This window comes from Selaginella moellendorffii, unplaced genomic scaffold (assembly GCF_000143415.4).
Source record: "Selaginella moellendorffii unplaced genomic scaffold, v1.0 SELMOscaffold_11, whole genome shotgun sequence".
NCBI lineage: Eukaryota > Viridiplantae > Streptophyta > Lycopodiopsida > Selaginellales > Selaginellaceae > Selaginella > Selaginella moellendorffii.
Genome location: NW_003314272.1, coordinates 1077717 through 1097708, shown reverse-complemented (window position 1 = coordinate 1097708; position 19992 = coordinate 1077717). Strand labels below are relative to the sequence as shown.

Below are 19992 nucleotides of genomic sequence, written 5' to 3'. Positions count from 1 at the left end.
TGGAAGTTCCATACCGAGATAGTTTTCCTCATTTTTTTTCCTGGAAGTTCCATCTCTTTCTCAAGGATTCCTTTCGATAGATTTCCAGTGAATTCCACCAAGCTATGTGTTTTGCGACTTGTGAGCGTAGAGATTGGAAAGCATGACATAAGAGGTAGCGTCCCCTGGCTGGAGCTTCCGGAGATTGAGAGAGCTACACTGTGCCTGCCTGGCCGAGCTATGAGTCTTGCAAGCACCCAGGAAAGTTTTCCACGCCACCACACTGGATCCCAGCGTCTTCTCCTCGGCTAGCAGCCTCTCCGCTTCGTCTAGCCATCCAACTCTGCCCAGGAGGTCCAGCAAGCAGCGGCGGCAGTGCTCGTTGCTCTGGGACAGATCGTAGTCACTCACCATGGATCCGAAGTATTGAGCAGCCTCTTCCAGTTCACCGCCATGGCTACACGCATGAAGCAAGCTCACAAACGTAACCTCGTCCGGCGACTCTCCCTCGACCGCCATGGCGTGGAAGACCTCCTTGGCACTGCTCACGAGCCCCTGCTGGACGTAAGCTGCGAGCATTGCTGTCCACGATACCCTTGTCTTGGCCGCTGCGATTCGATCGAAGAACTTTCGAGCTCGAGGCAAGCTCCCACACCTCGCAAGCATGGTCACCATCGCATTCGCCAGCACCACCGCGTTGCTCGAGTCGACCCAGCTGCTCATCCTCGAAACGATCCTGGCATGGAGCTCCATTCCCCGGGCAAGATCTCCAAGCTCGCCACAAGCTCCAAGCAACACAATGTACGTTACCTCGTTCTCCTCCACATTCGCGCCTTGTTTGTACAGATCTAGCGCTGTCCGGCTATGTCCGTTCTGGGCATATGCCGATAGAAGCGAAGTCCACGAAACCGCGTCTCTCTCGAGCATGGAATGGAAGAGGCACGCCGCGCCCTCGATGCTGCCGAGCCGTCCATACAAGCCCAGGAGAGAGTTGGCCGAGATCAAGTTCATCTTTCCTCTGGCTTGAAGACGCTGGTGGATTGCCTTGCCTTGGGACAAGCTCTCGCAAGCAGCGATGGCGATGACAAGAGTGGCTTCGTCCGGAGCGAGGCCTTCCAGATCCACGCGGTGATACAGCTCTAAGGCGCGCCTCCTCTGGCCAGCTTGAACCAAGGCTGTGATCATGATCGTGTAGGAGAAGATGTTTGGCCTTTGGATCCCATCGAAGACCTGCTTCGCGTCTTGCAAGCTCCCGCAGGTGCCATACATTTGGATCAAGAGGTTGGAGAGGAATGTCTCGCCGCCCAGGTCGCCATTTAGGATTTGCGCGTGGAGATGCCTGCCGCAAGCGAGTTGTCTTGGCTCGTCACACTCTCGGAGTAGCATTGCAAATCTGGTGCACTGCTGGAACTTTGTCAGGGGACCCATATTGTCCCGGTAGCATCAGCAAACTTTCTCGAATTTAAAATTTTCGAGATGACTCTATAGCAGGAAATCAACATTAATTATGTATCACTGTTTATATATATAAGAATTCTTTATACAGTGAAGGAATTTGATAAAGGAAGTCTTGGTTACGGCAAAAGGAACGCCCAAGGAACAGCTTTAACAGGTTGTGGCACATGGCATAACGTTATTTGAGGATGAGAGGGTTCTCTAGAACTTGGCTGCTGGCAGCCAGGTTCTAGGAACTTGGCAATCGTCAGCCAACATTCTTGCAGAGAACTTAACTCAATTCAATGGCTGCCAACAGCTGGATTGAGTTAATGGGTGAGCCAAAGTTTATTAAGGCTGTTGAAAAACATTTTCCCAATGGAAGAGGAAATATTTTCCCAATGGGAGAGGAATGTATATAATGGGCATCTACATAGTTTTTAACTATGAGTTAAAGTTTTATGCATTTCAATTAGATTCATTGTAGGATGGGTGATATCAGTAGAGGTATGCTTAAATTAATTAGTTCTCGCTTTTATAATTTTTCCATTTTTCTTTTAAGAGAAGGTATGTAAAATTCTTTATAAAAAAAGGATTGAATAATTCTTTTTTTTTTTTTTTGTTAATCAGCTATGGTCAACCATCTTGCCAAATATGAAGATTCCACATATTTTAAATGTACTTAAGATTTCTTGTGATACATAAAAAAGACAATCTAACAATAAGTTCTCACCAATATATTATCAATATCAAATAGCCAAAACAAGACAAAAAAGACCATGTTCATTAAAAAAAGAGATTGTAAAGGATGTTCACAATTTAATTGATGATAACAAACTTGAGGAACACATAATTCTATCATGCAAAGTTTCCTTTCCAATCTAAATAAAAAGAAGTGATAGCAAGCTTGCAAAATCAATTAAAATCAAAACTTATTATATCCATGTATAATATATTTTCCTTTTAAAATTCTTTTACCTTTACTATGGCATTATAAATGTATGATAAGCACCTTTAACATTCATGAAAAATATTTATGTTGAAATTATCTATGGAAAGGAGGTTGATTATGAATATCTAAAGGTATGGTCCACCATTTTTTCTGCTAATCAAAATAAAAAACAACTTTTGAATATAGTCAATAAGAAATATATGAAGCAAAGCCAAAAAAGTAATAATAATTAGAGCTGAGCAATTAAGCATATAAGGATGTTATACTAGCCATCAAAAGATTTGAAATGCATTTTGAATATATTTGGATCTCACTATTAAGTGTATTATTGCTTAATAATTGGATAATAAAAGAGTATATAACTCGTGTATTAACAGAAAAGAAAAGGATTACAAAAAAAATGTATGATATTATTTATTAGTTGAAGTTCATAATTAAAACTAATTATCTACTTTTATTTTTTCTTTTATATATGTTGGTGATAGTTTTATACCATGCTGATATATAGTATTTGTCATTCTAACTTTTCTAAGTGAAAAAGTTGAGGTGATTGAAGTAGATGTTAAAGCAAGGGTTGAGACTTTAGATAATGCAATAACTTCGTTAAGCTCAATTAATCTTGGCTTTTCCATGAATTTCTTAGCCTCCTCTATTAAATTTAATTCTTTAAACTCTAGGTTAAAATATTTATTAACTTAAGTTAAATACAAATTTATAAGATTTACATCTAGTTATCATGAATAAATCCCTAGAACACATCCCTTCCTCATTATATAGTACGTGTAAATTATGTTGTTTATGAGATCATTGTTTGTGAGTTTATGACAAATTAGCAATCTAAATGTACAAATAATAATTGAGTTTTAAGATTGTTAACACCTTTAACATTGTCTTATACCACTTACCAATGTGAAATAGTTTCGCTTACTAATAAAAAGTAGGTAAAATCAATCACAAACTAATTTGCAAATTGCAAATCTTAATTTAAAATTTTAGGGCTTTATGGTACTCAATATTTCCTAACTTACAGATAACATTAATCACTAAAGAAAAACATCCACCTATATAGAGAATGTCTTCTTATATGAAGAAAAAAATGAATTTGAACAGTAAAGAGGTCTTAATAGCTTCTTCTATCTAGAATATATTTGTGTATTAGGAGGTAAATCTCTTTGGTGGGAGTTTCGTCAAAAGAAAAATAAAATATATAGTCAAGATAAAATATATTAGTTTCCTCTCTTACCAGTAGAATTATTAGGAGAAATTTTGACCTGTCAAGAAAATTTCCCAATGAAAAGAAGAAAATTTCCTCATTATCCCATGTTATGGAAATTCCCAATTTTCTTATTTGTTATAGAAAATTCCCTTTCATTGGGGAATGACCATTTCACATAGACAATTTCATTATCCATATCCATTGGGTAGATGTTAGAAGTTCTTAGGAAGTCTGAATATAAAAATATTATAGACCACTACAAAAGGATTGCAAGATTGAATCAGAATGTAAATCACTATCAGAATGTAAACCTTTTCGATTCACTATGGCATTCTAGCTATTCTACAATAATCAATATTCATGTAAAAAAGACTGACATGGATCACTCTTGCCAGCTGGAAATTTATATACATACTAAGCATATGCCATTCACATGTACCTTGTATAGATCAATCTGTTCAAAAGGGGTACATGTAAAGATTCTACCCAATGTTAACTCATCTTCCAACCTTTTAGAGATATCCAACCTTTTTGAATATGAGTGAGACCTTTTGGATGTCCAGCCTTTTGGATATCCAGGTGCGCAAGCCCATGTGCCTAGTTGGCTTAATACAGTGATCCAGTTTATCTCTTAATTTCAGTCATGGTTGGGGCCATGTATGCATGGTGGATGTGACAAGCATGAATGGACTAGGTCCAGGTTCTAGCTTGAGTTTGGGGCTGGGTGTCGCTAGAGCTCTGGAAGGTCAAGCTCCTAAGTGCATGAGCTCAGGGTCTCAAGGTGTCCATGCTTGATTAATTAATACAAATTTGACAAAAAATTCTGGCAAAAATTTCATTATGCAAAATTTAAATTGAATTCTTTCAATTTTGAAATCTAAGTATTTCATGAATTCCACGTCCACACATAATTTTTAATTGAAATTTCTATGAAATTTCTCTAAACAAAGACCTATGATTCCATATTGATTCTTAGCATTACATTTTCAATCACCTCACTTAAAAGAAGAGCACTTTTTCTTCTTGCTATCTATCTATCTTCTTCTTTTCCTGGAATGGCTGTTTATGCTTTTTCGCCTGTTCCTTCCGCTCCTCCTGCTTTTCATAGAGTCGGATGAAGACTTGGGCTCTACACATTACAGAAACGACTCATGTCGTAGTTTGGACTGGAATTTGTGGTTGAGGACGTCCATCCTTCCTAAGAGTCCTTCATCACGCAGCCGCCACATTTGAGACTTCTTCAAAGATGGTTCTCTAGCATGAGCAGGTGTTACAAAGTCAGATAGTCGACGGCCAAAGGTATCAAAAGTAGGCCCAGCCTATGGCTCCTTCGGAGTACTGCCTAACCAAAGCAACCCATGAAAGAGGTTGAGAGGCCCTGGCGCAGGGATGGCAAGTTGCTAATGCATTCAGCCAGTCGGCTCTACAGGTTGACAAATCCGGTGGTTTGTGTTTTGCCACATGTGCTCCCCGCAACCACTTGATCCAGATCGTTTACGTCATCCTCCATCTTTGCATGTTGTTGCTCAACAAGGCAGTTACTGAATTGAATAGCTGCTTGTTCGCTTTCAGGAGGCCACTCCAACAGCTTCTCTCACGTTGAGGTTGTGAGACCGACAATACTGTAGCACTGTAACCTGGAAAGCCTCGTCCAATGACTTCATCACAGCAGATTAGTGGCCTTGTATCTAGATTCGCCCCAATGAAAGGAAGCCCAGCCAGATGTCTCTTATGGTTCTCCTTCAGACTTTTGAAAACGTAATAGGATTTTAGATGGCGCCACGCATCTCTCGAAAGAATGACTCCAAGTTGACGTACGAGGATCCTCCGGGGCCTGCGGCCTCTCTGGCTGCATTCTCCAGCTTCCTTACATTCATCCTGAATTCTAGGATTTTCTCCTTGTCCATGAAGTCGCTCAGCTTCTCTGCAATCTCTGCTCTCTTGAGAAATTTACTGAAGGCGCCGAGTCTCATTCCGATCTTCCAGTCCTCGGACATGAGTTTGCAGTTGAGGCTTTGATCGCTGTGTCGGGGCCAACCGAGCATTGGTACACCGTTGCAAATGCTCTCAAAAGTAGAATTCCATCCGCAATGCGTCAGAAAGCCTCCGATTGAGGGATGAGCCAGGACCTTGAGCTGAGGCGCCCATGCAACAAAGCAGCCCTGATCTTTTGTGAGTTCTGTGCATTTCTGGTACAAGTCGCATCTACCATTCAGGACTGTGTCCGGCCTCAGCACCCATAAGAATTGTTGCTTGCTTGCAGCCAGGCCCTCCATAAATTCTTCAAACTGAGCCTCAGACAATGAGGAGCAACTTCCAAAGGAGATGTATAGGATTGATCTTGCCGCTTGCGTCTGTAGCCACTCTAAGCATCCATGTTCTTCATGTCGAAGGCTTGTTTTGATTTCCCCCGACCCTGTCGAAGTTAACGGAAACAATGGACCTATAGGTAAGTACCGAGGTCCTATTGTCTGCTTCATAGCATCGAAAGTGTGGGGCTCTAGCTCGTAAAACGAATTGACCAGCACCCATGTTGCATCTTTCATCTTACCGGGGTGCTTCGCCCAGCCTTCTAATGTTTCCTTCTCCATATGGTGCAGATATTCAGGAAAGTCCTCCAACTTTGTAGGGAAAGGCCAGGCACATAGTCGATCACGCGCTCTGGATCTGCAAAAATCGAAAGGCGCTAACTCGGGTGCTTCACAGATGGAAGGTTTAGTACCTCTAAGAGGGAAAACTCCTTTGGAGGCGAGCAGACACAGATGATGGCTGATAGAACTCCAAGCAGCATTGCCAGGGAAATAGCTCACTGAAGGAAGTCCAAACTTCTTAGCAATTGGTTTACTCCAGAAAAGGGATTCATCAGCAAGTATGCAAGAAGGTGCTGGCTCTAGTCTTGGTACCAGTGCCTCAAATTCGTCTCTCAACTTTGACATCAGGAGTTGATGAAATTCTACTCTTTTTTCATGCACGGAAGCATCATACCCGAAGGGAATATCTTCTGGAAATGGGAGAGCCTCAAATTGGATGCGTTTCCCAGCTGATGATGGATCCCAGCTTTTCAGCAGCTGTTTGTGGATGCTTTCGATGTTGAAAATGGTAACTCGTATCCCATTTGCAGCCAGTACCTTTGACAGATGCAGAAGCGGAGGGAGATGGCCCTGTGCAGGGTATGGAAGCACAAGAACATGAGTCTTATCTTCGGCCGCCATGGAAAGGAGTACTAAACTCTCTGGGGAGAGACGAAGTCCTAGACACTGTTGGTGGGGAGAGATGGTTTCGGTCCATCTTAAACAATGTGGGTGAGTGTTGCGTGGTTTCCTTCGTGTCGTTTCTTTTTCTTGTCCACTCGTAAACTGTAAATGCTCAAGAGCATTGATTTGAATCCTGACAAACAAAGACCAGCAGCCGTCATATCAGTAATACAAGAATGTTTTATAAAGTTATTTAAAAAAAAACATAAAATGAGTGAAGCATAGGAAAACACGCCGGCAAATTTTCGACCAATGATTCTTTTCGCCACGCTCTAGGTTAAAAGATGAATTTACTCAAAACAACCCATTTCGATTGCATGCGGAGTTTTCATTTTCCCATGTGTTGAACTGGGTGTGCGGGAGAAGAAACACCATGAGGAGACGTGAGTTTTCTCTCTCGAGTTACACACTTGATAATCAAGCTCATTGATAATCAAGCACAAACTGGTGCTGAGGCGCAAGGTTTATCGCTGCAGCGCCAAGTTCTCCCACCAGATCATGAGCAAAACGAGAGCGAAGAAAAAGTATATTCCATCTTCGAGCAAACTGAGTTATACCCAGAGAGAATGCCATCCGCCACGTTTTCCTGTAGACCAACAAAGGTTTCTAGTTAAAGGGGGTCTTTTTTCTAGAAGATGACATTCTAATTTACCTTTCTTGTTTAACAAACTTCATGCAAACAGGTTGTGGCCTCTTGAAAACTCCAAGCTGTGCAACTTACATGGACACACTAAGGAGTTCTGGTGAGCTCTTTGGCATTTTTTCTTAGTTTCCCTAGACGAAAAGATCTTGGTGTGTCCACCTCCACAGAATTTGGCCAGCCATCGCTTCTGCCTACTGATTCTCAGCCTGGAGATAGCAATTTCACAGCCAGAGGTAGGGCTCGTTCCTGGCAGGGTCTCGCGAGGTAATTCGAATTGGCCACATTGACAACCAACCATCCTAGTCATCCTGAAAATGTGGGCGTTGTGCCAAGTAAGCTGAAAACCTTGGGGTCGCTGACGCTTGACCCGTAGTGCTAGGTCAACCCCACCGTGGCTTGGTACCCAAGGAGGCCCGATATCTTTGGCGCCATAGAGTGAGTTGGCCGAGATCAAGGTTTATCTTTCCTCACGCTGGTGGATTGCCTTCAAACTCTGGCAGCGAGCGATGGCATGCCTGCTGCGTACATTCCCAGACTGCATCGCAAATCTGGCGGAGCTTTGTAAGGTTCCTAGAGACTTGGCGCTTGTAAGAAACGACCGAAAGATTCCAAGGATTCAATGAAGAAACCTCGATATCCAAAGAGCCTCACCATGGATTTTAGGCGATTCCTGGCGCCGGATCGCCATACTTGCCCAGAATCTTCCCATCAGTATCCATTCGTACTTGTGGATTTTTTTTTCAAAAAATGGATGGATTTAACAGCAAATGAAACCAATCAAGATGTGGACGTTAGATCTTGCTTCACCTGATATATAGAAGCGACTATGTTCAGGAAGTGAAATCTCCCATTACCAAGACAAAATATGTAGATTCTATTTTTAAAAGCTTCGAAGTGATTACTGTATTGATGCTATTTGTGATGGATAGAGTAGTATCCTAAGAATTACAACCACTTCCATCATTAGGACCATCCAATATAGTCATCACTTCCAAATACTAAATCATGCTAAGAAAAACAAAAAAATTCTATAGGGCTTCTTGAGTAGCCCTGGCTGCTATAATCTGAAATGTTTGCATGTTTTTCATTCTTGCGACGGGGAGATTGTGAGCGGAATCTTTTGCATCCTGCATTATTTAGAGCTTTAAGCTCTTAATGTTTAATTTTAAAGTCTCTTTGAAATCACTCTAAGCAATTTCAAAAAAGGATACCTTACCATTTAAGCTTTTTGATTGGAACGGCGAGTTTAGCGATTGACCTGGGCGACGAGTAGCGTTGAGAGATGAGAACTAAAGCAGTGTTTGCTGCATGCTAACCTTGTAAAACTCTGCATTTGTAGGACACCTTGAGCGGTGGAAATGTATATGCTTCCATGCCCATTCATCTGCCTTGGTTTTGCTCAGCTTCCACAGGCGAGTCTCGTTGTATGCATCCACATACCCAGCCAGTGGTGTGCCAATGGCTTGCATGAGCCTCGTGTACGTCACGAGAGCAGCGTCGCCCGACAGGAGCAGAACTTTGGGAGCCGCAATCGTGGAGACTCTTTGCAAAGAGTTCCCTGATTGTCTCATGTCGAAGTAGAACTTGTGGAATGGGAGTCCCTCCACCAATTGCCCTGTTTGGATCTACTTAGTCCGCGAGCAAGAAGAAAGATTTAACAAAAACCATGCCTTGTGCTTCTGGTTCGAATGCTGTCAATTCAGTGTCACAAAGTTTCTCGTACGTTCCATAGTCCCCGCCGTCAATGGCTCGCAATAGCTCCTCGGAGAGCTCAAGGAGCTCATTCTACACACGAATACGAAAGGTCAGCACCTTTGTTAGAATATGACAGAGTAAACGAACCTGAAGAAATGTAGCGAACATAACCTTTTTTAACTCCGCATGGAAATTTGAGGGATTGATCTAGAACAAACATAGTAAGATCTATGAAAAAGCCAAAGAAAATGAATACTTTTCTGAGCAGTCCGTTACTCTCGTAATGCTGCAGAAGCGTTGGTTCACAACCATTTTGCTGCCCTGGAACCTCCTGTAAAAGCTGATTACTAAAGCACGTACTACTAGAGAACTTACCAAGCAGAGCACGAATTCGGGAATCAATCCAGTCTGTTAGCAAAGAAGTGAGAAACGAAAAAGATGATAAAAACATGCTTTGCGAACCTTTTGCTCAAACACGAGGTAATCTTGGAGAGTAGCGGGGAAGTCCTCAATCACAAAGTTTTTTGACCTGCTCTTGTTCATCGCATTTGCAAGAAAATCGACTTTTGATTCAGCTGCAGTTGTCCTGGAAAGGCACAAGAGCTACAAATGTTGAAATTGTAAACGATGATTCTAGAACAGACCCCGCAGAATCGATGAGATCCTTCGAGCAAACGTGCTGTAGTCTAAACTGCCGAGCAATTTCTTGGCATTCTAGGGAGGCGCCAGTGCCTGTGAAAGGCCTTAGTTGGAAAAGAGAAGATATGGGCATTTCCTCACCTATCACAGAAACGTACTTGAGCGGCATTTCGAGCTGAAGAACAGAAAACCCCAAGTGCAAAATATGTACCCCTAGTAACAGTGCATCTTATTCTCATAATTGATCAACCTCAGTGATTTTGCTGAGCGCTAGACCAGTACTCGGCCACAAGCTTTGCAAAGAGCGAGGTTCGATCATTCAGGAGCTTCTCCGGCACGTCGAACTCAGCTACAATACCTGCCAACCAAAGGAGCAAGGTTGGCTGGAAAACAAACAAGGTTCACAAGCTTACCATCTCTCAGAGCCAAGACCATGTCACTGTCAATGACCGTGGGAATCCTGTGAGCTACAGTTATGACGGTGCAATCCGAAAACTCCTCTCTTAGAAGTTTTTGAAGGATGGCATCGGTAGCGTTGTCAATGGAAGCTGTCGCTTCATCCAAGACAAGGATGCGGCTCTTTTTAAGTAGCGCTCGAGCTAAACAGAACAATTGGCGCTGCCCGACGCTCCAGTTTTCACCATCGTCTCCAACTGCAAAGATGAACGTCATTTCCATAACGAAATTGAGAGTTTGATCAGAGCTTACCCAATGAGCTGAGCTTTCCTGGCTTCTCTTTTATGCTCTCGCGAAGGTGGCATTTTTCAAGCACCTACGTGACAAATAATGATTTAGAGGAGGATAAAGAACCATACGGAATTATTTTACCTCCCAAATCAAGGTGTCCGGATGCTCCTCCAATGGATCCACATTAAAACGGACTGTACCACGAAATAATGTTGGCTCTTGAGGGATTATACTGAGCCTGGAACGAAGAACTTTAAGTGGAACTTTGGTTATGTCAACACCATCGATAACTATTGTCCCTCCTGCTGGTTCAACTAGACGAAACAAAGCGCTGATTAGAGTGGTTTTGCCACTCCCTGTTCGCCCGACAATGCCGATCCTTTGACCACCCTCAAATGTGCAGGAAATCCCTTTTAGAACTAGTGGAGATCCTGGCACATATCTAATCTGCAGATAATGAAAAGAAAAAAAAACGTTCATCAATACGGAATAGTCGGATGCTTTTCTTTTGTTCTACCTGAAGATTTTGAAGCTCAATTTTACCGCAGTCTGGCCAGCTCGCAGGAGGCTCATTTAGAATGTTTGTCTGAGGTTCTTCACGTGGAAGATGCAGGTACTGCTTGATACGCTCCACAGATACGATAAAATTGGCCAGATTACACTGATTTTGCACACTTATCACCTGTGCAACGTTCAAGGACAGACCATATGAAATCGCCAGACCAGCAAATCCTGTTACAAAAATTGCTATTAGCAGGTAGTCCTCCAGAAATGGCAAAACTATACCTGCTGAAATTTGACCAGAGGGAAGTATCACCATTACAAGAGCCGAGCAGCACACGATTAATGACCAGAGTGTCTCTAGGCGCTGGATCAGCCATTCATTGGCTGCGTTGCTATAGAATGCAGGTCCTGAATTGTCATCGACAAGTTGTAGCATCTTCTCCATAAAAAGCTTTTCCTTACAATAAGATCGTATCGTCGAAGCACCTGCGATAGTCTCTTGCAAGTAGCTGGCTAGTGGCGATTTCGTTGTACCGTGAATTCTCATCAAGTCTCTAGCCGAAGCCAAGTAGTAGAGCTGCATCTAGAGTAAATACAAGAAACAATGGAATAGTTTGTTACCTGGAGTCTCCTGCTGATATATATTACGGGGATGACCACGATCAAAATCTGCCAAGTGACCGCTGCTGTGACCGCCAGGCTGCTATAGGCATTTAGAGTTGCAGACATAGCAATCTGCATGCTGAAAGGAATGTCGACATCGAGAATACTCAAATCCACAGATAGCTGCCAATACAACAAAAAAGGTGTGAGAACAATTGACGACGACAAAAACAATCAACCATACCCGGCTGAGTATTCGCCCCGTTGGAGTGCTATCGAAGAACGACATTGGAGCGCGAAACAGGGAGGCTGTGAGCTCCGAGAAGAAGGATTTTGAAGCCTCTAGTCCCATGGTGACAGTCAAAAGAGATCTCAGGTTGACAAACGGCACTGTGCTGAGTCCAATGGCTGCATATATTCCGACCAATCGACCAGCTGAGACGTTTGGATTTCCAACATGTGATGCCATCCACCAGTTTGACGAAAGCTGCCCCCCAGTGAAGACGAGATAAACTAGCACCGCCAACCCGATGTACAAAAACCCGTTGGCCTGGCCGAGATAATAGATAAACGGCCTCATTCCAGTGTCTCCACGCTCAACTTCTTCCAGTTTGATCAGTTGGTCGCCTTTTATTCTGTCTGCCACTTGTTCTTGGTCGTGTTTCCTCTTTTGAGAATTTTTGCTGCTCAGCCTTCTGTCCAGCACCCGTTTCTCGGGCCCCTGGGCTCGAGTTCCCATGACATCCTTGTGGGCACCAACAAGGTCTTGGAAGAGCTCGCTTTCTTTTAATAAATCTTCATACTTTCCGAAGCTGTGTATCTCGCCGTCGTGCAGCAGCTGCAGAGAGAGATGAGAAAACGAGCAGGAATAATATATCAAGAACAAAATCGTACCAAAATGGAATCAAATATTGGCAGAAAGTCGACTTGGTGGGTGACAAGGATGATTGTCTTTGCCGACAAAGCCCCTAATATGCAGTTCTGCACAAATATATTAAAAGATACAGTTGGAGCAGCACGATCCAAATCACCTTAAGAAGTAGAGCTCCTGTCTGAGCGTCCACTGCACTGAAGGGATCGTCCAAGAGGTAAACATCCGCATCCTGGTAAATAGCGCGAGCAAGCTGTATCCGTTGCTTTTGGCCTCCGCTCACGTTCAAGCCCCTCTCGCCAATCTCCGTGAGGTCCCCAAACTGTAAGTTTTCGAGATCCTTATCTAGAGCGCAAGCTCTGAGCGTCATGATATACCGGTCGTTTTCAAGTGGAAGACCAAAGAGTATATTGTCTCGAATCGTTCCGCTCTGGATCCACGCTGACTGAGAGACATAAGCAACACTTCCAGACACGTGAATCTGAAAGGCAAAAAGAAATAAATGAAGAGCTGGAAGAACAATGCGAGCATATGTACCGTTCCACGAAGCTTGGGAAGTTCCCCAAGAATTGCATGCAAAAGAGTAGACTTCCCGGATCCAACTTCTCCGCAAACCGCCAGCTTCTCTCCACGCTTGACAGTCAAGGTAATGTCCTTGAGAGTGGGAATAAGCTCATCACTGTCCCAGTCGAAATCCGCGTATTCAATGCGAACTGCAACCTCGTTGTCACGGGAGGACGATCTGGAGACTATGCTGGGGTCCAGCTCGTCCTCGCCAAGAAAGCGAGAAATGCGAGCTAGTGACACCCTCACGTTGACAAAGGCGGAGATCACGTCCGGAACGAGGCGTATGCTCTCCTGGATGATCCGCAGCGTCGCGAGAGCCGTGAACACATTGCTGGCAGACAGAGGAATCCCGAGGAAGTACGCCGCCACGAAGGTGGAAGTCGTGACCAGGATCGGCGACACCCAGAAGAATATGGAGTTTAGAGTCCTCCGGTACTGCACTCCTCGTATCCACTGGAACTCAGCGTCTCGGAGGTTCTGGATCGCGGCCATGAACTTGTCCTCCCAAGCTTGCAGCTTGAGAATCTTCATGTTCCTGAGAGCCTCCGACGTTGCTCGCAGCCGCTCGTCTTGCGCAGCCATGAGCATGGCCTGGCACTTCTGCTGCATCCTCACCACCGGCCCGTTCAAGAACATCGTAAGAAAGATGACTGCCAGCCCCGCGAACGTAGCCAGTCCCACTGAGAAGTAGATGATCCCCATGGCGATGAAGATCTGGAGTGGAACCGTCCAGGCCATATGGAACCAGTAAGGGAACTCGCCGACGCGGTAGGCGTCCACCGCCATGTAGTTGACGATCTCTCCAGCGGCGTGGGACTGTCTTCCCAAGTTGGACAGCTTGAGCTCCTTCTCGTAGATGGCTCCAATCAGCGCGGCGCGAGCTCGCATCCCCACTCGCCGGCTCGCAAAGTACCAGTGCCGCTGGGAGATGGACTCGACCATCTTGGCGAGGAACAAGGCCGCCACCAGGGCGTAGCCTTCGCCTTTGAAGAGGACTCTCCCATTGGCGAAAGCGATGAAGGAGTTGAGAACCAGCGGCCCGACCGAGAGCGTCACCGACTTGAGAAAGGCGAAGACCCCGGCCGCCGCCATCTCCTTCCAGTAGCACCGCGCAAGCGCGCTGGAGAGCGACGCGCCGTCGATCCCTCGCTGCCGCCGCTCGAAATCCCACGCCCTGGCGAGCTGACTGCACGCCTCCCGCGATCCATCCTCCGGCGCGAGCGCTGGAATGTCGGCCGGCTCCAGCGGCGCCTTGTAGCCCAGCGCCAGCACGGGATTGAGCCACAGGAAGAAAGCCCGGCTCGCCAATCCGGCCGAGGCGTACGGCGTGATCGATTCCCCTGCGCTGTGATTGAGATTCTTGCGCCGTACCTCATCGCCTGGAAGGAGGCGCTGGCGGAGATCGCTCGACTCCATGCTCGCTCCCGATCCAATGCTCGCATCAATCAAGCAAACCTATCGATCGCGATCGATTCGCGCTGCCACAAAGCCCTATAATATTTGGCAGGACAGACAAGCTCTTGCTAGAAGGTAAAACTCTCTTCTATTCGTCCAGGCGTGGGCACGAATGGCCAGTGGCGACGATGGCGAGGTTGCGATTAGGGCCAGCGCTTGTGCCAGTGAGCGTACAAGTGACAGTGTCCGTGAATGTGTACTTGTACATGAAGGGCAAGAATCCAGCCTCGGTTTGCAATGCCGCCTCGAAGAAGATGTAGAATTCATCGCCATCGCCGTAAGCGACGCTGGGCGACGCTCCATAGAGTGGGGTGGAGCTCGATCGCAGCTCCACGGTCACCTCGGTGGTGGTCTTGCGCGGCTCGTAGAATTGACCGATCTGGAGCGAGAGAGAGAGAGAGAATCAAAAAGTTTGCGGGACTTTTGGAGAGATTCTTACGGTTGTGGAGGAGATCTTGCGGAGAAAGATGTTCATTGTCATGAGGCCTTTGATGCTGTAGCCCCAGAAATCGTCGCCATTTGTGATCTTGAGCACCACTGTGGATTTGGAGGTGAGGAGGCTGGTTGGCAGCCCTCGCGAGTCGTGGCCCATGGAAACATTCCAGTAGTTGATCTTGATGCTCTATGATACGACCAAAGCTGGGATCAATCGATCGATCAAACAAGGCGGAGCTATCTCACCTTGAGCATGACGAGTGGCCTCTTTGGAGACAGTGTCGAGGTCCATATCACCATTCCAATCGCGAGAGTTGCCACAGCGACGAGCAAGCGCCATCGCCGGAGCAGCATTCTTCGAAGAGAGAAAGCAGGAAAGATTTTAACACGCAAATAAGAGGCTTAAATTTAGAAGAGGTTCACAAAAATTTAAACACTAAAAACGCAGAAACTTCGGAAAATTAAAATGAGGTTAAACACATAAAAAGGCAAAAAAAAAAAAATTCTTATTATAAAAATAAAAATAAAAATAAATAATAATATAGCTAGAAACTAAAAACTAGGATATTTAATAATAACAATAATATTAATATAACGGATATTTTAATTACCAAGACTTAAAACTAGAGGTTTATGGTTAAAAGCTCTTAAAGGTAACTGATTTAGGGCAGAGGAGGATTTAGGGTTTGGAGGAGAGCACGGCGATGGTGACCATGGAATTGGATCGCGTCGGGGTCGGCCGCCCGGCGTCGACGGTGTCGGACACCATGGACGAGGTACTCTACTCGCGATTGATGCACAGCATTGGCAGGAAGGCCGTGGAGTGGCTGTCGAGCAGCAGAGTTTTGGTGCTGGGCTGCCGCGGCATGGGCGCCGAGGTCGCCAAGAACCTGGCGCTCTCGGGCGTCGCCAGCGTGGGATTGGTGGACGAAGGCACGGTGTGCGTGGAGGATTTGGGATGCCAGATGCTGCTCAAAGAGGGCGATGTCGGGTCGAACAGGGCAGTGGCCACGGCCAGGACTCTGCGAGAGCTCAGCCCCTGCGTGGACGCCATAGCCATCTCCGAGGCCGCGCTGGAGAGCTCGCTCAAGGACTTCCAGCTCCTTGTCGTCACCATGGGGACTCTCCCCTACATCGCTCACGTCAACCGGATGTGCCGAGAGGCCGGGGTGATGCTCGTCGCCGCCATCTCTCGGGGGGTCTTCTCCTTCGTCTTCGTGGACCTGGGAGAGTGTTTCTCCGTGCTGGACGAGACCGGCGAGCCTGTTTCGCCCGTGCTGGTCGAGGGCATTACGCAGGACTCTCCAGCGACTGTCACAGTGGTGGAGGAGCAAAGGCACGGCCTGGAAGACGGGGACGAGGTGGTTTTTAGTGGGATCTCTGGGATGGAGGAGCTCAACCACAGGGTTTCGTATCCAGTCACGGTCACAGGCTCTTGCTCTTTCACCATCCCGGAGGATACTCGGGGATTCAACAGGTATGTGTCCGGGGGATACTTCCACAAGAAGAGGCCTGTGAAGAAGATGAGCTTTCTTCCCATGGACAAGTCCATCAACTCGCCGGAGTTTTGCATCAGCGATCCGGCAAAGGCAGGCCGGACACCATGCCTCCACATTGCGTTCCAAGCCGCGGACGAGTACGAGAGGCAGCACGGGTTGTCTTCTACGGGAGCTGGCTCAACTCTCGAGGATGCTGATGCCGAGGAGGTGGTGAAGCTGGCTAGAGAAATGTGGCTTCGGGCTTCCCCCGGCGGCTCGCTGCAAGAGAATGGAGATTTGTCGTGCAAAACTCCCGACTTGGATCGTTCCAAGTCTGGTGTGACTTCCTCCTCGGCCACGGGAAAGAGAGATGCCGACAGCTCTAGTAGCGCGAACGAGGAAGCTTGCTCATCGGATTCAGGTGCAGGAAGAAGAGATGGGACCTCCGGGCTGGACGAGGAACTAGTGAAGCTGGTAGCACAGGGAGGTTCTGTGGAGATTTGTCCCATCGTGGCCATCACTGGAGGCATAGCTGCACAGGAAGCCATCAAGGTTTGGTTCCAGTTTCCGACAAAGTTGGTTGCTGATTTCGGTTCCTTTTTGCAGGCTTTGTCCAAGGTTTTTATGCCAGTGCATCAGTGGTTTTACTTTGATGCAACGGAGTGTTTGCCGCTTAAGTCTTCGTCTTTGGAAGAACGCACCCCGCTGGGATCACGGTATGATTCCCAGGCGGCGCTCTTTGGCCGAGAGTTTCAGCAAAAGCTTAGCTCTTCGCAGGTTTGCTGTATAGACTGTTTTGTCCTTTGCATTTGGCTGACATGCTTTGTCCTTGTGTTTTTTGTTTTTTCTGTTTCAGTGGCTGGTTGTGGGAGCTGGAGGAATAGGCTCCGAGGTTTTGAAAAATCTTGTTTTGATGGGTGTGGGTTGTGGAACTAGTGGGCGCATTGTTATGACGGACATGGATTCTGTGTCCAAGGCAAATCTAGTAGACCAAGCTTTGTACCATATAGACGACTTAGACAGACCCAAAACTCCGACAGCAGCAAGAGCTTTACGAAGGATAAATCCTGCTGCTCAGATTCACGCACTACAAGAAAAGTTTGATGCTTCATCAGAGAGCCTTTTTGACACTTCGTTCTTTGAGTCGATGACTGGTGAGCTAGTTATATACTTTGGTTTATCGTTTCTACTGACGTGAAAAGTCGGTGTCATGCAGGAGTGATATCTGCTGTGGACAATTCTACGTCGAGGCTGTACATTGACATGCGTTGCGTAAACTATAGAAGGCCTCTGATTGACGGGGGAAAGCATGGAGCCAAAGGTAGCGTTCAGGTAATACAGTCGAACAAACAGCTTAAGGCCTATTGTTATTTTACAGACACTGTTATGCGCAGGTCTTTGTGCCTTTCCAGTCGGAGATGTATGCGTCCACTCGAGATCCACCAGAGCACAGAGAGTTCCCAATCTGTACCTTGAAAAACTTCCCGTATGCACCTGAGCATACGCTTAAGTGGGCCGTGGAAACTTTTGAAGCGCTGTTCAAACAGCGGCCGGTGGATGTGAACTCTTACCTTTCAAAGAGAGATTTTCAGGACTCTATGCGGAAATCACCTGCATCGACGAGGCTGCCCATCCTCGAAACTCTGAGGGACGCTCTCGTGCTACAAAGACCATTGAGGTACTCGCTTTCCGAGTTCCTCGTGCGCCATGAATTGACATGTTTGTTTGCAGCTTTGATGCTTGTGTGCAATGGGCTCGTCTTCAGTTTGAAGAGCTTTTCACCAACAATATCAAGCAGGTATTGTCTGTAAACTTCTTTATTTTTCTTTCCTTTTAACTTGGAGACTTTGCATGCAGCTGCTGTATAACTTTCCGGCTGGAATGACAACTTCAGCGGGCACTCCTTTTTGGAGCGGCACGAAGCGAATCCCAACGCCCTTGGCTTTCCATCCTTCGGAACCCCTGCACATGGATTTTATTATCGCGGCCGCGAATCTACAGGCCACAGTATATGGCCTGAAGGGTTGCCGTGATCATTCGCTCTTTGTGGATATCGTACAAAGAGTTGCTGTTCCGCACTTCCAGCCCAAGGTAAACCTCGCTTAATCTCCTGCTCTTTCTTGTGTATTCACATTTACACTTGAAACTATTAGGAAGGAATCAAAATTGCTGTTAGTGACAGTGAGGTTCGGAATCCTCAACGCAGGGGTCAAGATGACAGTGATGCTACCGCTGCTTGCGAAGCCATCCTTCAAGAGCTCCCAACGCCTCCTAGTCTTGTGGTAATCAAAACTTCTCTTTTGCGTCTGACACTCACTTGTTTTCTCTACAGGGCTATCGCCTCACACCGTTAGAGTTTGAGAAAGATGACGAACACAACTTCCATGCCGATTTCATCGCAGCTGCTGCAAATCTAAGAGCACACAACTACGGTATCCCGTTAAGTACCAAGTTACAGGTTGGCTTTCGTACATTTTTCTTCCTTGTTCATCAGAAAAGTATACTTTTTTTTGCAGGCGAGATTGATAGGGGGCGGCATTATCCCTGCAATAATCACGTCCACATCAGTTGTGGGTGGTTTGATCTGTCTCGAGCTCTACAAGCTCTTGCTGCAAAAGCCGCTGAGTGACTATAGGCACTCCTACTTCAACTTGGCAGTTCCACTCTTTTGCTTCGCTCAACCTATGAAAGCATTCGAGCATACGGTACGCTACGCATTTCCTAGCTAGCCAACTTGCGTGCTCACGCCTTTGCTTACGTTTCCAGGTTGCACGATCGCAAGGTGGCCTACTCAACTGGACACTGTGGGACAAGTTCGAGATGGATTGCGTGGGGATGCCCCTGGAAAGCTTCCTGCTCAACTTCAAGCAACAGCAGGGCCTCGAAGTAAGCCACCACTGTTCCCTGCCGCCCGCTCTCGTCTCACGTTTGTCTTCTCTTTCGTGCGTTTCCAGATCACAATGGTTTCTTACGGCAAAAGCCTGCTCTATGCGGAGTTTCTGCCGCGGAAGAAGCTCCAGGACAGGTTTCCAGTGACGCTCTTGGATCTGGTGACAAGCGTTGGCAAGGTGGCCGTGCCACCCACGGAAACCAAGCTCGTCTTCTCAGTCTCTTGTACCGACGCCGACGGGAACGATGTCGAGGTGCCTGACGTTATAGTCAAAGTGCGATAGCTAGCGCTACGCCTCTAGAAAAACACTGTACAGCCCCTGTTCTTCGTGACTCTCTAGAATAAACATCCGATCGCAATCGCCCAGATCGATCGATCAGAGGAAAAAATTCTCGCAATCGCAGCGCTCACATGCCCACCAAAAAACCCAATACGATCAAGCAGAGGGATCTGTTCATGCGAGCTCCATGTAAAAGAAGAAAGCGCAGAAAGAGGAAGAAGAAAGCGCCAAAAGAGCCCTAAAAGTGCCACTTGTGACGGGCGCAGCTCGCGCCACGTAGCGCCGGAATTCCGCGCTGGACAGCCACGCTGGCAGTAACGTGGTAACTTGGATAGCCACTTGATTGGCATCGCCAGGAACACCGTGATCAAATTGATCGCGATCGAGGGTTCTCTTCTTTGCTTGTGACC

General features: G+C 46.4%; 5 protein-coding genes across 5 annotated transcripts; 1 reads left to right on the top strand and 4 right to left on the bottom strand.

Moving 5' to 3' along the window:
• Positions 1-102: 102 nt before the first annotated feature.
• LOC112346005 (putative pentatricopeptide repeat-containing protein At1g56570) lies at positions 103-1407 on the bottom strand. The gene has a single exon (XM_024673913.1). It carries the CDS (start codon positions 1405-1407, stop codon positions 103-105), a length of 1305 nt encoding a protein of 434 aa, XP_024529681.1.
• Positions 1408-4522: 3115 nt separating this feature from the next.
• On the bottom strand, positions 4523-6997 carry LOC9650943 (7-deoxyloganetin glucosyltransferase; the record flags this gene model as incomplete). The annotated part of the gene is made up of 1 exon (XM_024673912.1): positions 4523-6997. A coding segment is annotated over one exon (1647 nt), but the record flags the coding sequence as incomplete, so codon positions are not given.
• Positions 6998-8582: 1585 nt separating this feature from the next.
• Positions 8583-10074, bottom strand: LOC9650942 (calcium/calmodulin-dependent protein kinase type II subunit gamma). Its single transcript, XM_024673579.1, has 9 exons — positions 9954-10074; positions 9818-9905; positions 9636-9759; positions 9549-9581; positions 9430-9504; positions 9321-9380; positions 9149-9263; positions 8795-9093; positions 8583-8736 (listed from the first exon to the last, which is right to left on the bottom strand). Exons 1-9 carry the CDS (start codon positions 9979-9981, stop codon positions 8725-8727), a joined length of 834 nt encoding a protein of 277 aa, XP_024529347.1. The 5' UTR covers positions 9982-10074; the 3' UTR covers positions 8583-8724.
• LOC9651685 (ABC transporter C family member 10) lies at positions 10021-15303 on the bottom strand. The gene is made up of 13 exons (XM_024673573.1): positions 15181-15303; positions 14939-15121; positions 13015-14878; positions 12638-12958; positions 12501-12587; positions 11851-12444; positions 11625-11789; positions 11286-11580; positions 11017-11231; positions 10641-10946; positions 10521-10584; positions 10226-10465; positions 10021-10170 (listed from the first exon to the last, which is right to left on the bottom strand). The coding sequence occupies exons 3-13, from the start codon at positions 14458-14460 to the stop codon at positions 10064-10066; spliced, it is 3840 nt and encodes a 1279-aa protein (XP_024529341.1). The 5' UTR covers positions 14461-14878; positions 14939-15121; positions 15181-15303; the 3' UTR covers positions 10021-10063.
• Positions 15304-15608: 305 nt separating this feature from the next.
• Positions 15609-19700, top strand: LOC9651684 (ubiquitin-like modifier-activating enzyme 1). Its single transcript, XM_024673574.1, has 12 exons — positions 15609-16964; positions 17019-17189; positions 17269-17566; positions 17629-17744; positions 17807-18090; positions 18144-18210; positions 18270-18503; positions 18566-18694; positions 18745-18870; positions 18929-19117; positions 19179-19298; positions 19367-19700. The coding sequence occupies exons 1-12, from the start codon at positions 15639-15641 to the stop codon at positions 19583-19585; spliced, it is 3279 nt and encodes a 1092-aa protein (XP_024529342.1). The 5' UTR covers positions 15609-15638; the 3' UTR covers positions 19586-19700.
• The last annotated feature ends 292 nt before the right edge of the window (positions 19701-19992 follow it).